Below are 17,786 nucleotides of genomic sequence, written 5' to 3' on the forward strand. Positions count from 1 at the left end.
TTTTATAGGTTTTGATCTCTCTTGGCCTCTTTGGAAACCGAAACTTCAACGACTCTCGTGCGCGATCTTTAACCAAAATCTAAACCATAAATTCTATTTTCATCAATACTTTGCTCGACCGTCGAGCAGTCTTTAACCAAAACCTAAACCATAAATTCCATTTTTATCAATACTTTGCACGTGTAGACATGCCGTGATTTTCTTTATATTTTTAACTTGCAGTGTTCTTATAAGCAAATTTATAACTGACCTTTTAATTTAAATAATAATTTTATAATGCATTATACTTTTTATGTAGATATTATTAAGCTATGTGAAAACATCTTAATTATAAGACGCATTTATAAAATAGAAGATATTATATTGCAATGGTATACACTAGAGAAGTATCTTACTGAAATTGGATAAACTATATATATAAATGGGCTTTGATGTCTTACTGGTTTGAATATGGGCCTAAACTTGCAAACTTTATACAGGCCTGATGTCTCCGGAAGTCGAATCCGACCCGCTTAGTTGTCGGGTTCCGTTAGAATTAATACTTGGATCCGACCCGGATGAGAAGCTAACAAATTCGGATCCAATCGGAAAAGGACTGGAGTTCCAAACAGCAACGAGACAGCCAACTACCTACAGTAAACAACATTGCCGCCGAAAACTAATTTGGAATAACGTGGCTTCCTTGTATTGGATCTAAAGGATCTGAAAGCGAATAATTGACTGCCATGTTTGTAATCGCATAAATTTCCAGAGCCCTATTTTGCAGAAGATCTACTTCCGCCATCATGACAGGAACTCTACTATTCTTACCCCTGGCTTGGTAAATTCCACGTCTCCTCCTCGCCGCTTTGCTATTCTCACCCTCCCTGAGAACGAAGGCCTCATTCCATGACGGGCGAGGAAGAAGCTTCGCTTCCGCTCCTCCTACCGGCCCATAAACCAACCAAAGCCTAAACCTAATTGGGTTCCGTTGCTCGATCCAGAGCTAGTTTTAGGGTTTCCTTCTCCTCCTCCTCCTCCTCCTCCTCCTCGTTCCTCTCGGGGAAATGGCGCAGAGTGGATCGGACTTCCACCTCCCGGACGAAATCCTCTCCGTGATCCCCACCGACCCCTACGACCAGCTCGACCTCGCGCGCAAGATCACGTCCATGGCGATCGCCTCCCGTGTCACTAAGCTCGAGTCCGAGGCCGGTCGGCTGCGGCAGCGGATCGCTGAGCGCGATCGCACCATCGCCGACCTCGAGGAGAAGGTCGCCTTCCTCGATCGCCTCATCCACGAGTCGGATGCCCGGCTAAGGGCCGCCCTCGAAGAGAATGTTAGGACTCACTTCGATTTTGATTGATATGAACGAAGATTTGGTTCGGTTGGTGTATTTTACTGATGGTTTGGATGCTCTGTGATTGATTGAAGGCTAAGCTATTGAATGAACGGGATATGCTCGCCTTGACATCGAAGAAATTGGGAAGGGATTTGGCAAAGGTGCGATCTTTAACGCTTTCCTGCATAATTAAAGTCATTTTAACATCTCTTACGGATATTAGCTTCGGAATTCTCAATTTGGGTTGTGTTTCTGAACTAATCAAGAAATAATATGACAATATATAAGTAAATGAAATCCACTGAAGCGTCCAAAAGACTATTTGACTATTTGACTATATGATGTCAACAGCTTCATAGATGTGCATGCATTGATGATGCTACTTAGCTAAAAGTATCATAAGACGAGAAATGGTGCGTGCCATTTGTCAATGACAAATGGTGCGTGCCGTTTGTCAATGACATCATTTTAAGTGATGGCTACCATTGTGAGCCAACAAGTTACGGGTATACAAGTTAATGAAAATTCTGTTGTCTGAGAATGTTGGAGTGGATGAGTACAGTATCTGTAAATTTGGAGAATGTGATAACTACTACTGTGGTCTGTGGGTCGCATTAGTATAAGATGAGAAATTAGGATGGTTTGCGCACTTCCATCAAGGACCATGCATACAATCAGAAGATTAACCTAGTAGAAGTTAAAGATGCCCTATGAATGGGAGGTGGTGTTTGGAAACATCCGAGAAGGCGATGATAATGTCAAAAGCAGAAAAAAAAAAACAAGCACTGTCCACAAGATACAGCTAAAAGGTGAAAAAGGATTTATAGAAATCCTTTCCTGGACAATCAAGACTAATTGATTTTTTGCTGCTATTGTCATACTTAATGATGATCACCTTGGTTATATTTTATATTGTTTAATTGGTGTCCTCTACTGTTGAAGTACTTCAAACTTTTGGTGATGTAGCGACTAACTATTTTGTATAGTTTAGTTGTCACAGTTCAGATAGCTCCTCCTGGAAGTTGATCATAGAATCAAAAGTCAGATGTTGAATTACCTGATGTGATTTGGATTGAGCAAGACATCAGCTAACAAAATAAACATAAATTGAAATCAAATTTAAGAATGGAAAAGCAAGTACGAGCAATCTCAAACCTATCTCAAAGATCGGTCTCTATAAGAGGCATCTACCAGTTTCCTTGTTTGCACCAAATTAGATGATTGTACAAAAGGCTTCATGAGCAAGCAATCCACAAGATTTGAAGCAAATAAACCTAGTAGCTTAAGTAGCTAGTCAAATGAAAATGTTTTAGTAGTAGCTAACCAGGAAGTTGTATCCTTGATGGCTGGATGGAAACCCAGACAGAGTGTCTCCATAAAAGAGAATCACCAACCATGAAGCAATATATCTAGATGCATTGGTGATGCACATGGCCTTCTTGGTTTTCGTGCATCCTCTTACATTTCTTGCACTTTTGATCAAGACAAAACGGTTGAATGATCGACTTGTATAGGAAGAGAGGGGGAGATCTATCAAGTATGGATGTGTGCCAGTTTCTTTGATGTACATTTTTGTATTATGTTCCTGCTTATGTGGTTGTTTTCTTGTGTGTTTTTCCTCTATGGAAGTTTTGTCTACAAGATTGAAATACAATCTGTCTTTTGTAGTTGGAGAATTTTAAGAGACATCTGATGCAATCCTTAAGTGATGATAACACATCTGTAAGTTAACTGATTTCAGAATTTCTCATTCAGATGACTCTCTGTTGTCTGTTCTCTGTTTTTGCAAAAGGAAAATGAACTTTTTATCCTTTTCTGATGTTGACAGCAACAGACAGAAACTGTTGATATAGGTACCTATAATCACTCAGTTGCTAGAATCTCTTCTTGGAAAGGTATTGTTTAACTGTTTATCTCATACATATACATGTAGATATATATATATGTTTACGTCTAATTCCATGCCCATCTAATGCTTTCAAGTCTGATTTTGATTTTTCTTTTCCTTTTTCTTTCTTTTGTTGATTTCATACTTGCAAACTGCAAAATGAAGATGAGAACTCTGGCAGTCGCACAATGTCTGATTTGATTAGTAGGTCTACAGACACTGAGAGCTCAACTCAAGATGGTACTTCAGTATTTGGCTGACTTTCCACAATTTCTGTTTTCATAACTTCACATTCTAAATGTGCTTGACATACTCATAGCCGTATGTTGCAACTTGCAACAGCATCACGACCTTCAGGATATCAGTTCTCTATCACTCCATACATCACTCCTCGGTTGACCCCCACTTCAACACCAAAAATCTCGTCCACTGGTGGTTCACCTAGAGGATTTTCTACTGCAGGATCATCGCCCAAGTTATTGTCTGGTTCAACATCACCAAAATCTCGATTTGAAGGCACTGCTACACTGCCATCGTGGTATCCATCAAGTCAGCAGTCCTCTGCTCCTGGTTCTCCTCCTCAGAGACGTTCTTTTCAAGGTCTTAAATTACCAGAGGATTACTCCTGTTACTGCATTGATTTTCAATTGATGAGTTAGTTTACTACTAAAAAGGTTGTTCTTTCAGGGCGACCTCGTATAGACGGAAAGGAGTTCTTCCGTCAAGCTAGGTTATTTCATGCTCCAATTAACGCAATGCACTGTCTAAAGCAATACTAAGTCATTTTACTTACTCATGTTTTATATTCATGCATCCAGGAGCCGTCTCTCATATGAACAATTCTGTGCATTTTTGGCAAACATTAAAGAGCTCAACGCAAACAAACAATCACGTGAGGTATGTTTTGCATCTTTTTTGTTGTTAGAGTGATTTGTCTGACCTCAACTTATCTAGGCATTCTATGACAAGATCTTATGTTGTTTGACTTATAACCATGCAGGAAACTCTGGAAAAGGCAGAACAGATATTTGGTACAGATAACAAGGATCTGTACATTCTCTTTCAGGGTTTACTTAACCGCAACCTACCTTGAGTCCTAGCTTATTATTGAGGACTTTTGTGTTCCACAACTAGGTCTCTCTTTCTCCCTCTCAAGCCAAATGAGAATGAAGTATTTCTCAACATTTTTCTGTTGCAGCTTTAATGGAAAAGAGCACCCAATTTACATATTTCTAATTTGATAATAAACTATCATAAAGATCCATTCCAATTTTCCAAGAACTGGAGCTTCAGAGTTGGTCCTATAATGAAGCAGTTAAAAGTCTTGTGCTTATCTTGCTTTAGAGAATATCTTCTGGTTTAATCAGTCAAATAATCTTGCTTCTGCCAGTGTCCTTTACTGTTTGGCAAGGTCCTAAAGTTCTAACAATATATTTGTTCTTGCAGGGAATTTGTGAATAATTGGCACATTTGCTGTTATAAGTTACAGTAACAAGAGATGATGTGGTCAAATCAAAAGAAATTCTACAGAGTCTATTCCTATCTTTGCCTTCCCATCTCCATTTGGCGAAGATAGGCTTGCTGGAACAAAATTTAGCCGAAGGATAAATAAATGGGGTTGCTTTTATCTGAATAAGAATATACCCCCACCCCCCTTGCCAGCGCACTTTTGGAACCTCTGCTTCCAACAATGTACTTTCTGAAAACTTCTAGGAAAGAAATCTCAATAGCCAACAAGACCATTGAGTTTCAGATGCTTATTTGTGATTATTTTTAAACTCTTCGAGTTCAGGATTAAACTTGATAAACTTCACTCCTTAAAGCCTACCTGATGGTTATATTTACATTCGCTCTCTAAGAAACTCTTTCTGGGATATAGCCTTTGAATCAGGACATTTTTGGTATGCAGTTTGTCTTTCTTCGAAGTTGAGCCTGAGTTCACAGGTTAATCTATTTATGAACACCCCGTGTATACTGTGGTCTGGGGGAAGATAGTCTGTAACCAGACTTCCTTGACTTGGATATTCCGTATGATAAACGAATAAAACTTCTTACAAAATTTTCATTACTAAATTGATTTAGTTATGGTTTCCTTGGTTTTGTTCTCTTTTCTTAGCAATTCACTCAAATTATTAGAGATGCAAATTATATTATGTGTTGATATCGTTGTCAGTCTTTCAACCTTTAATTACCACTGATGATAGGCAACCTCAAAATATCTCCAACAATTATAATTGGAAACACAGATATTATTCAGCCAAAAGTCAGACTCATACGTAGAAATTTTAATGTGTGGCGTAAATTAATTTGACTGGCTACTAGTATCCGACAGGCTGCCAATACTTTGGAATGCATAAAGTTCTATGAAATACATACGATGGAAGATTACCATTTACTTTTCTTCTTATGAATACCAAGGTCCAAATTGAAGGGCATCAGCACAGGGATAGGAAAAAGGGCAACAACTCATGTGTAAGGGGAGAAAAGAGCACCAATATAACGAGTAGTTCACCAAACTAGTCCTCTTCTAACTTTTTTTTATTTTTATTGAAATTGACCATTTTTTAAATTTATTATTAAATAGAATTTAATTTACTGTAGCCATATAAAAACGCTGAACTAATCAACATTTTATGTATATAAATATCTTTAACATAGTCTTTTAGCAGCAAAGGCAAAAAAAATATATTATGATAAAAACGCTGATAAAATCAACGGTTTTGTTAGGACTATATTGAATGAGACCTCGTTTGATAATAAGCGGTGAGCGAAAGTCTTCTTCAATAAAGAAAAACATAGAAGGGGTCTAATTTAGTCAAAAACTCCAAAACTAGGAGGCCCACTTTTCATACCAGTAAAATTAAAATACTTCTAATATTTAAAGCACTTGACGTGCAAGAATGTGGATCCATGGGCATAAAGAATAAAGAATAATATAAAAGTATACATGGTTCATCTGACACCGGGCTGCATCCATGGGCATAAAGAATAACAAATCCACCATCAAGAACATGAGATACAAGTGATAGATGCCACCTCTATTACTATGAGTATACGATATTGTATAAGTAACCTTTCTTACTTTATCCTCCTAGAAGATAATTCGTTTTCGGAGTGTTCCGGACTAGCTAACAAAAAGATTAGAGTAGCAAACCTTCAAATTCCTCTCGTTTCTACATCGAGAAGTAAGAATAAGAGAGAAACCCTCTTTTGCCCATCAACGCTCTCATATTTGAGTATACTCAGGATATTTATACATGCCTCTACACTTAATCCAAACTAAGAATACTCACTGCAGATCCAAATGTATTGCCTAATATCTTACATGGTTTGATTAAGTGAGTTTGATATCACAGACCCAAATGCTTAAAGAAGAATCTTTACAAAGTAGAGGAACGCAGACCCAAATGTATTGCCTAATATCTTAGATAACTATTTCCACCGCTATCAGTGGCTTTGATATAACTTACAAAAGTTGTATATCTTCATATCACTGATATATGTCTGAAGAGATTTCCTTACTTCCTCTATACAACTATAGTCTAGTTTACAGCCTTTATTTTCTTGAACAGTTGTCATACAAGTCAATATCAACTAGGTAATGAGATTGTGAGATCTAAGTTTATGGTGCTTCTCTTGGTGCTGTTACTGCAACCAGTAGGGTAGCCATCTCCTTCGTTTCTGGACACAGGAATCTCTTCGCATGTTTCAAACTCGATGCTCGATCCCAGCTCGCTTGTTTCTTCAAAATGCATCGGCATGCGATGGACGAGCGACGACAGTGTCAGCTCACACTCCAGTTGTCTCCCAGGAACTAACTGCGACAAGGATCCATGGAGACCACCTTGAGAAAATTTTAGCAAACTCTAACTATGTTTCATTAACTACATCTGTGAGGCACATATACCTGGTCTCTTGTCTGTTTGCTGTCATCACTTGGATCATAATCTCTGTTCCTTGATGCCAAGTCTCTCAGGACTTCTTCCAGTGAAGCTCTGTGGATTAATATTACATAGTATCAGCCTGTCAGGGGGGGGTGGTGATAATATTAAGTTAAAGGAAGTCTATATGCTGAATACTTAACGCCCACATTTGGTATGAGTTGTTGCAGTGAGTTTCTGAAGCGCAATCATGGAGATCTCTGCATTGCCTTCTCTTTTGTGTGTTGATGGCCTTTGTGGAGGTGAAGTTGTGATGGTTGTAATGGTCGCTCATGCTTCTGTACATCTGAAAGGAAGTAATATATAAGGAAAATAAGTCATTAAATTATTTTAAGATCAGTTGATAAATTAGTCTGGCATGGAATAAATTAAGGATAACAAACTTACATATTCTCATTAGGAAATTACATACTAGTTAAATAGTTATATATAATGAAGGGGGGGGGGGGGGGAGAGAGAGAGAGAGAGAGAGAGAGAGAGAGAGAGAGAGAGAGAGATTTAGTTTACCTGGAGATGGCTTTTAATGTGAGATATATTAACTCCCTTCACACCCATCAGCTGTAAAATTCGTTTTGGTGTAGCATCTACGATAATAAGAACGCAACGCAATGAGAATCAGAAAGATGATTTGAGTTATTGGAAGACTTCCAAGCACTACAATGATAAATTCCAAAGGTTACTAACAATATTCTTCTTCTTGTTGTTGTTAGATTACTGACAATAAATGATCATCACACAATCTTTTTTCTTCTTTACTTTGCACGTCAATAGGACGGTTAATTAGTTGCTTCGAATAAGATAAGATTTTTACACAACTCATTGCCCTAAAGAAACCATGTGTTCTTAGAATAAAAGAAACAAAGAAAGAGGCTATGATATTCTGATATGATTAATTACACAAAGGAATATACTACGTACTATGGATTAAATAGAAAACTAAAATTTCTCTATGTTTTGATATCAGTTCTTGAACCTTTTTTCATGCAAAAGATTAAAATTTCTTCTCTAGCTTTTCTCAATCATATGGTTATGGTTTTCATCTAATTGAAAATCCTACATATGGGCCAACTAACTGATCATACTATGATGGATCATCAAAATTTAGTGCATGCTTACTTGTTCATCAAGTAACTAAACAGCTTTTAACTGCATGCACCCTATATATATACTTCTCATATTGAGAGAGAGAGAGAGAGAGAAGAAGAAGAAGAAGAAGGCTTAACATACTGTTCTGCCCTCCAAGGCAATCCACGGCGTCGACGAAGCGGCGGTGCAGCTCCTCGGTCCACCGCATGCGAGGGAGTTGACATCTCCTGTAGTGCCTTACTCCGCTCCTATTCAGGCCTCTCATCCTCTTTGCCTTCCCCTCCTGATTATTTCTGAAAGCTTGGTGAAGGTTGATGATGATAAGAAGCTCTAATTAATTTGCTGGTGGTCTCAAGTTAGGCTGCCCTACCAACCATGCACCCCCAAAATATATTAATAATAAATATCAGTTCAAGCCCTATATATGTTAAGGTGCTTAGGCCACTCACTTCTTTTGACTCAGTCCATTCAAATACATATGCTCCTGCTCTAAGAAAGTTAATTTGGACAAAAACCTAGTTTAAGGAAAGTAATTAAGGCTGTTCACAACTACGTTTACAAGATGAGACAAGGAAACTGGTCTTGTATAAGTTTATAAAAGGATCAAATTATAAGATACGTACCAACTTGGAAGATCCTAAGTTACTATGTATATATAGATATATAAAAACCTAAGTCTGCTTGCTATATTGGTGGAGTACTTAATTTGTAAGTTAAGACTTTTCTTCTCATCTTCTTCTCAATTTAAACCTAGACCTGATGCATGAAACATTTGTATGGTCAGGGAAATTAAGGAAAAAAATTGATAGTTTAGTATGCTCATATATACATATGCATGTACTCAGTCTCAAATTATTTGAACTAATTAAATTCCCTTCTTCATCAAGACTTAAGAAGAAAGATTCGGTGGGCATTATCGTCACCAAGAGCTAGCTAATTATTTATTAATTATCTCATGTGAACGGTGAGCTGCCGTGGTAATCGAACAGATTCTTTCTAAGTAGCTAGATTTGATATCATGTAGTCATGCATGCGTACTTAATTATTGATCAATATGAGTACCTCCATGGTTAAAGAGGCATGTCGTTGATATGAGAGCCTTGTAGGATGCAATCATGAATTTTTTTTTTAAACAAAGAATGACTAGTATTCTAAATAATATAAACACACAAACATATAGATTTATTGCCCTTATATATAGATAGATTAAATACATCTTATCCGCCACATGAACTTTGTTTTAATTATTCCATGAAGTCACTTTTATTAATAAATATATATTCAACGAAAAAGTTCTAAGATGGCAAACTAAATGTATTTTATTGGAGTCGATAAATAAATTTTAAATTCAAAAGACATGTTAACATTTTGGGATAAAAATATCATACCGCTTAAAGCCTAGTTAAAATTAAGTACAAGAAGTCAAAGTGTTACGAAATAAATTTTAGTGGATAAAATGTATTTAACCTCGCAAATCTTATCCGTAAATCATGGCAAAGCTGGTTATGGATAAGTTTGATTGTTCTACCAAGGGTCCTCATCAGATGGTACTTGTAATGTCCCTCTAGTTGACGGAAAAAAATAAAAATCTCAGTGAAATTATCATTCTTTGTCCATTTTAACCTACCTTTCTAAAGGCTAGCTATTATTGGAATCCTATCAATTCAAAGTTTTAAGGGCACAAGGAATAGAGGAAGAGTGACAGACTAAGCATCGCCCTGCAAGTCAAGGAATAGGACTTTGGAGGCAAAAAGGCTTTCACTTCCTATTTAGCTTTGCCATCACTCTCATGTCATTAGAAGACGGTGCCAACCTTACTGACTTGGACTTGTTCCAGTTTTGCTTGCCGTATTCAAAACTAATACTCTTCTGTGTGGTATATATTATGTCTGAATTTAATTAAGAGGAGATAAACTGATGAAGGGGATTAACAATTTAACATGCATGCATGCAAGCAAGCAAGGGCGTGAGCTAGGTAGCTGTAGAATCTAATGACAATGGCCTAACAAAAGTATTCTACTCCATTAACTGGAACATGCCTGCCTATCTGACTGTCTCTCTCTCCTTTCACACGGCGTGGGCCTGTCTGAGACAAGAAAATTCGATCTGATTCGGACGTGGAATCCTTCTCAATTGCCGTCGGTCGATCGACAACAAATGTGGAGCACTAGCTTAAGGTCAAGGAATTTGCTATGAATTTTTTGTTAAGTGGAGCTGAATAGAGCTGATGAAATGGACTCTTGATATATAGAATTAAAGTTTTTGCTAACAATTTTTTTTTTCTTTTTTAATCAGATTAGTCAAGAGGTTGGGAGGTCTAGCTAGTAGTAAATATATATATATATATGTTCATTTTTGTTTGTCAATTAAGAATTCTATGGTCGTCCAATTTAACATTAATTATTGCATCCCTGCTCACACTACTAAGAAGTCTTAGGAGAGTGAGATAATAAACAAACTTTGCATATGAATTAAATTAATATAGTTTTTTTTTCTTCACAAATTAAACTTGAGAAGAAAGACTACACATGTATGATAAAACAAATAATATTGGTGCAAGGTCAATTAAGCATCATTGTCAGACGTCGTAGATATGAACAAGCTTCACAAGATCGCGATTCTAGACTATGTCAATTCTAGAGTTAAAGAGTGGAAAGGATTCCAACTAGCAAAGTATAAGTAAACAATTTGGACCATCTTTTATATAAGTTTGTGGTCCATTTAGATCTAACAACAAACAGTATCCAATCAGCTGATCTGACCAAAAATTCCTCAACATTCTTTTTCCACACTCCTTTAGATTCCGACAAGATTGCATGCATAAGAAGTTTGCTTATGTGGAAAAAAATGGTATGTTGCTCAGATAAGAAATTTATATAGTACGAAAAGAAGATAAGATAATCAACATGCAAATTGAGGTAGAAGATAAACTTGGAGCCAGATCATCACCATCCTTTTATTAATTAAATAGTTTATTGGCTTTCCATCAACCCTAGGAGCTGCTGCATGAGGTTTGTGCAGGATATTATATATATATATATATATACATACTTTTGGGCTCATCATCTACTTTTCGGCGGTTAGGTGAGGCTTCCAATAAAAGTTAAGATGATTAAGTTAGGTGATAATTGATCCAAGCACGACTTACACACTACCTAAACATGATAAGAATAAATTAATTCCTTCACTAGTGTCTTTGGGTATAATAAGTTTCTTCTTTGCAGGTGTATTATTATCATTTGGTATACACCAAGAGTGAGGAAGGAGAAAGGCAAGAGGGAGAAGAGAAGGATTCAACAACAAGACATCTAATAGTAATATAAGAGAGAGAGAGAGAGAGAGCAGCAGCAGCAGCAGGCAGTAGTAGCAGTTGATATGAAAACTGAGTCAATTCCACATATGCGCCAATACCTAGCAACATTAAAAGTCTTTCGCATTGCGGTGTTCCGACTCTGGAACAGTGTGAAGGGGGAGTTGGAGGGGAATTTTTCCAAATGTCACTAGTGGAGATGGATGATGATGATGATGAACCATGTGGGCTAATTCTTTCTAGGCTTTGGAAACTTTGGTCCATGATTTAATGTCAATGAGAAGAAGAGAGAGAGAGAGAGAGAGAGAGAGAGAGAGAGAGAGAGAGAGAGAGAGAGAGAGAGAGGGGAATTGATTCAAAAGAAAAGGTTGGCGAGAGATAAAGCTTTTGACCGATCTAGACGCCTTTTTTTTATATATATTTTGTAATTGAATTAGACTTTTCTTTAAAAACACTAAACTAATTAGTGTTTTTAAAAATGTTAATTAATTTCAGCGGGTTTTTTTTTTGTTAACTGCTAAAAGATTAAGTTAAAAAGAATTGTATACATAGAATACTAATCAATTCAGTATTTTTATTTAGAGATAAAATATTAGTTAATTCATTATTTTTATTATAGTTATAATAAATTAAATCTCTAATAGATTTAAAAAATAGTCTATTTCGGTGAAAGATAATAAATTAGAAGAGCCTAGTTTGGTCAAAAACGCCGGGAGAGAGCGGTGGTTTTGCGGTGGGCCCACAACTATTCCATCCAAATGCGGGCCCACAACTATTCCGACCTGGCGAAAGACACGTGTCCATGCCTTATAGGAGTCAGTATCTAGCAACCGACGGCGAATCATTGGTGGGGAACTGTAAACTGTGATGAATTATTATTAGGATTTAATATATATTTAATATATATATATATATATATTTGGTATTAAAAAGAGCAGAAACAAATGATTGCAAGATCCAAGCTCCAAAACAACCCAAGTGTCAAACAAAATAAGATTCTTTAATAAGAAATAGTTTACCTAAATCTCCTTTTCAGACCCATCTATAATTTTATAGTTTGTTTAAATTGGGGCCCCATTTGGTTTAAGTGTCTCTATAGGCCAGATTCAAGCTCTACTTTTGATTCCACTTTACTTTAGCCCAATATTAGACATAAGCTAATAATGCTAGAATTGGGCCCAAGGACTTATATTGGACTACAATTGGGCCTAAGGGTTAATATTTTAAAAAATGATTCATGATAATTGTAACAAAATTAGAGTAAAATTAAATCAACTCTCTCTCTCTCTCTCTCTCTCTCTCTCTCTCTCTCTCTCTCTCTCTCTCTCTCATATGCGAAGAAGAAAGAAGAAGAAGAAGAAGAAGAAAAGTAATAAATTCCTCTCTTAATGTTGGTTAATTGTCAACTTAGCTAACTTTAATTTGATTGGTTTTCTTTTATTTATATATGTAGAAGAATATTACAGACATCACCTTATATTTTGACTATATTTATTTTGTAGCAAAGAAAATATTAAAGAATACTCTGTATACGGTGAATTGAGAGGGACTTCATTTATAATATGGTCAAAATATAGGATGTTACATGTAATTTTTCTCTCTCTCTTTTTTTCTAACATGCATTTAATGGGAGTTTGGGTTCGTTACGTAAAATTTGTTCTCTTTGTCAGGCCACTGAGAAAATTCCCCTCTGGTGGGGCCCAGGGCCCAGGGCCCATTAAGAGCATTTTAAGATTAAACTCTGGCCCATAGGAGCTCCAGGCTCACCAATAGGTATTTACCACTTGTACCCTCATGACAAAATATTTTACCACACAAATCAGCAAATAGATGAAAAATATATTACATTCGCACCCTATATTTTTTTTTTATAAAATATAACATTTAATACCCAATATTTTTTGTATTCATTTTTGATACCTATGTTTTGGATTTTATTTTCGAAAAACATATCTTATAAATAAAAGATGTTGGAATCAAACTTTTTTTTTTAAAAAAAAAAGAAACAAAATTCCTTATTCATTATATGAGAATTTGGTGAGATGTAAAATATAATTTATTTTTTAAAATAAATATATATATATAATACATACTTATATAGTCAGTGCAGTATTTTAACCCTACAGCACATTTTTAAAAAGTGAAGAGAGAATAGAATATAATACCATGACTTTTGAGAGGAGAGAGAGGGTCATTTTGGATTTCCGGGTGTAAATTATAATTTATATTGTTTTCAACCTAATTGAAATATTGAAGATAGATCCTGGTCTTTTTTTAGTATTACAATTTACGAGTTATACACAGAGAAGAGAAGGAAATAATAATAATAATAACAGATAAAATACAGATTAAAAAAATAGGGGAAAAAGGGAGGAAATACAAGGGCATTTCGGGAATATAAGAATTAGGGCACCCCACCCACATGCCAACTGTTTGTGTCTCTGGTCTTCTCTTTTTCCGCAAGGGAAAGTTCATCCTAAAAACAAAGCTGCAGATCCCACCCACGAGATTAAACAAAAGCCAGCTACATTTACTCATCTCTCTCTCTCTCTCTCTAGATTCCTCGCCAAATTCAATTCCTTTGAGCTCAAGTACAAAGGCTGCGGGATCTGTCAGGGTATGTTCTCATGGTGCTCTTTTGATTGCTATCGTCGTTATGTTCAATGATGCTTGGGCTCTAATTTGGTAAGGTACTTTGGATTGGAATGATGGGCTCTGTGGGGATTACTATTTTGAGATGGGTCTGAGGGGAAATTTCCGTTTCTAAAGTTTGGCGATATTTGTCCTTAAAAGATCGTTCCTTTGGAGTAGTGAACTGAAGAATTGATGATGATAGTGGAATGAGGAGCTGAATTGTGACTGTTATATTAGAAAATGTTAAAACTTGGAGAGTTTTTTTCCCTTTCCTTTCCCTCAGATGATGGGTTGCTCTGTTGATTATACAGTCGTGCAGTCATGATATGATTGTTATTTTGAATTATAGTTACGTGATTTTGGAAAAGTTCTCTTGATTGGAAAGATTGGCTGGGATTTACTGTGTTGAGATACGCAATTACGCATGGTTTGAGATGGATCTGATGGAAATTTTCCCTTTTTTTTAAATTTTTTTTTCTTTTCAACATTTTAGTTGAATTTAATCATTAAAAGATCTTTCTTTTTAGGTAGTAAATTCATGACATGAATTTCATCACTATATTATATATGCTGTTTTGATTGAATATAAATGTTTAATATTGATGGCTCGTGTGCTTTCTTTTGGAGCTTCTGAGAATGTTTTCAGGAGTTCAGTAGCATATTCATCTTATAAATTTTCTAAATGGCATTAGATGAGTCTTGGGACTGCATTTCCAACTGTATTTATGGGTAATCTTGAGACTGCATTTCCTTTCTTAGTCAAGTTTGTTTTATATGCATCCATTATTCAATCTCTTTTTGTTTCATATTTGAATTACGGATTACTTTTTCCGCTTGTCCTTATTTTGAATTTTGACTGTTTATGCTGGCAATGTAGTTTGCAATGGTTCATAAAGAATCTATTACTCAATCCTATTAAAGAAATTATATTCTCTATTCTGAGGTTTCCTATGTATCTCTGCTTCCTGCTTGCTTCTCTAGATGGAAATTGGGGATAGGAAAATTCTTTGGGTGTGTGACATGACATCCAGAACTGGAGGTTTTTCTTTTGTTTCATTCCTCTTCTCTGCTAAGCAATTGCAGAAAAGAAGGTTCATCCAAGATGGGTAAATTTTTTATTCTGAAAATATTAAGACTGCTTTCATCAAAGGAGTTGCTTTTTCTCATTTTGTTTTTTTATTTCTCAGTTAGATAATGGATGTCCTTTTTGGACTATGTAATTTGTTTTGCATGAAGGCTTTGAGCATACATTCTGTTAAATTGCTGAAGTATTGGCTCCTTTAGGAAATACAATTTTTGTCTTATAGCAAATGTCCAAAGTGAATATATGGTGATTACTAATTATTTTCCCTTGGAACTTGCAGAAATTAGAATTTATCCATGGAGTTGGTCTTCAACTGTTAATATTTCCTACCATCTTTATCTGCAAATCTAGTGATTTTAAGAAAGTACTATTCAAACACTCATTGTAGGTGACAGGAAATCCAATTGGGGAAGAGTTAAACTTACTTAATGATAGATGACTTCATTAATGAACATGGCTATCGGGGAAGAAGAACTTATTCAATGATAGAGTTGTTGGAAAGAGCTACTGGGAAATGAAGATGATTTATTGGGAAAAGTTTCCCTTGGCAATTCAGAAGACATATATGTTCAATAAAGATACAAGGAGAGAGAAGTCAAGAGGAAATTTTCTTTTGTGAAGATACCATAATCACAAAAGCTGTCAATGGACCTTTTGAAGTGTAAACTTCTTAAGCTCATCAATTGCCATATGAAGCCAACCGTGTGCAAATGCTTCATCTTGCTTGTTTTGATTCTGGTCTTAAGAAGTCTTCTTTCTCCATTTCCTGGCTTCAGTTGGTTTCAGCAAAGGGCCTCCTATATGTTAACTACCTCTGAAGCTCCTAACTTGCCTGTTGTTTTTAGGAAGGTAAAATTCTTGGAGGTTCCTCAAATTATCTGGGGATTAAATAATCAGAAAATTGCATTGGCAAGGGCATGTTTGACAGCAAGGTTCCTTAACCGGACTCTCCTTATGCCCAGCTTGAGTGCTTCACTGTTTTACAAAGAGATCGACTTGCTTCAACCCATTACATTCGATAAGTTATTTAATTTTGAAAAGTTCAATTCCCTCTGTCATGGTTTTGTACAGTTGGGTCGGTTTTCAGATCTCTCAAATCAGACAAAACCCTTTGAACTCCAAAAAGGAAGTGGTAGGAAGTGGACAAAAGAGAGAGACCTGAATCAGCTAAAACAATTGAGAGAGGACCAAATTGATGAGTTTGAAATCATCAGGATTGTTGGAAAACATCCATTCCTTTGGCATGACCATTGGCCCGTTAAGGATTATGCACGGATATTTGAATGCCTGGTTTTGGTTGATGAGATAGAAAATGAGGCAGTTAGAGTTATATCCAAGATTAAAGAGATTGGCATCAAGGCAAGAAATGATCTTGATTCTTCTAAGAAGAAACTTTCATTAGATGGCTCGGTAGATCTTCCGGTGCCTTACATTGCTGTTCACATGAGGATAGAGAAAGACTGGATGATACATTGTAAAAAGTTGGAGCAGAGATCCAATATTAATCAAATCTGCAGTAGTAAAGGGGAGATTATGGCAAGAGTGTCCAACATCACTGGCCTACAGCATCCGATTGTAGTTTATCTTGCTGTAGCAGACAGCCTATTAGAAGATGATTCGATATTGAGAGGTTGGAAAGATGTATTGCTCCCTTACGAGAAAAAGAGTTTGGGGGTCTGGGACATCTATCAGAAGTATCCTTACCTTATACAGTCAGCGATTGACTATGAAGTTTGCTCAAGAGCCGATGTTTTCGTCGGGAATAGCTTTTCAACATTTTCTAGCCTTATAGTGCTATCAAGAACACAGAAGTTACTTGACATGGGAGTTACAAGTTCATGCAATCTGGATCTTAGGCTTGCCTCCTATGCATACAATATTCCAGGAGCATCAGGGGCCCCAAAGAGATGGATGACAGATATGTCTGCTTCAAGCCTTCAAAGTATAAGCTATGGCACCAACAATATCACATGCTAAGAGAAAAAGATGCAAGATTCTTGAAAGCCAACTACTGTCAGTCAACCAAAGATTGTACAACTGGGGGAAAAAAATTATTTACATTTGATGCTACAACTGGGGGAAAAATTATTTACAACTGGGGGAAAAATTATTTACATTTAATTATTTTGATTTGTTACAACAGTTAAGCGCGACAATGTAAGTGACCTATTTGATGCTACAAATCTTATACTAACCACTCATTGTTCAGATGTATGTGGTCAAATTCATTTGGAATTAGTAAGTAATCCACGAGAAATGACTTCAGACGCTTGCACTTTACATTTCATTTTGGTACTATGTTTCACCTGTCATCTGATAGGTTGTATATTCAAACTCAATGGCATTGCGTTTATGTACCGCAGAGTTTATTTTCTTCGACGCACATCAAAGGGATTATAGATTGCAATCCTTGTGAAACTAATTGTGATGTTCACAAGCTATAATTTTGCAGTACACTCTTGAAATAATTTTCAGAAGCCCAAGAGCTGTGCTGAACGCAGTCCTAAATTTGGATGCAGCTTTA

The 17,786-nt window shown here is 36.2% G+C and overlaps 3 protein-coding genes across 8 annotated transcripts; 2 read left to right on the forward strand and 1 right to left on the reverse strand.

The window, feature by feature from the left end:
- Nucleotides 1–776: 776 nt before the first annotated feature.
- Nucleotides 777–5,034, forward strand: LOC140771385 (uncharacterized protein At4g15545-like). The gene is made up of 10 exons (XM_073112908.1): nt 777–1,316; nt 1,412–1,480; nt 2,988–3,041; nt 3,148–3,214; nt 3,373–3,447; nt 3,550–3,807; nt 3,895–3,937; nt 4,026–4,104; nt 4,208–4,341; nt 4,654–5,034. The coding sequence occupies exons 1-9, from the start codon at nt 1,047–1,049 to the stop codon at nt 4,298–4,300; spliced, it is 1,008 nt and encodes a 335-aa protein (XP_072969009.1). The 5' UTR covers nt 777–1,046; the 3' UTR covers nt 4,301–4,341; nt 4,654–5,034.
- Nucleotides 5,035–6,673: 1,639 nt separating this feature from the next.
- LOC140770841 (myb family transcription factor MPH1-like) lies at nt 6,674–8,600 on the reverse strand. The gene is made up of 5 exons (XM_073112135.1): nt 8,376–8,600; nt 7,656–7,732; nt 7,298–7,434; nt 7,115–7,202; nt 6,674–7,025 (listed from the first exon to the last, which is right to left on the reverse strand). The coding sequence occupies exons 1-5, from the start codon at nt 8,497–8,499 to the stop codon at nt 6,798–6,800; spliced, it is 654 nt and encodes a 217-aa protein (XP_072968236.1). The 5' UTR covers nt 8,500–8,600; the 3' UTR covers nt 6,674–6,797.
- A 5,391-nt stretch (nt 8,601–13,991) lies between these two features.
- LOC140770456 (O-fucosyltransferase 23) lies at nt 13,992–17,527 on the forward strand. 6 transcript variants are annotated; one of them, XM_073111659.1, is made up of 3 exons: nt 13,992–14,161; nt 15,160–15,284; nt 15,543–17,527. In XM_073111659.1, exon 3 carries the CDS (start codon nt 15,908–15,910, stop codon nt 17,237–17,239), a length of 1,332 nt encoding a protein of 443 aa, XP_072967760.1. In that variant the 5' UTR covers nt 13,992–14,161; nt 15,160–15,284; nt 15,543–15,907; the 3' UTR covers nt 17,240–17,527. The 6 variants fall into 6 exon arrangements, with proteins under 6 accessions (XP_072967760.1, XP_072967764.1, XP_072967759.1 ...); XM_073111663.1 differs by having other exon boundaries at nt 15,651–17,527; XM_073111658.1 differs by having other exon boundaries at nt 13,992–15,284; nt 15,651–17,527.
- Nucleotides 17,528–17,786: the final 259 nt, after the last annotated feature.

This window comes from Typha angustifolia, chromosome 11, assembly GCF_048772165.1.
Source record: "Typha angustifolia cultivar Huaian chromosome 11, ASM4877216v1, whole genome shotgun sequence".
Lineage (NCBI taxonomy): Eukaryota > Viridiplantae > Streptophyta > Magnoliopsida > Poales > Typhaceae > Typha > Typha angustifolia.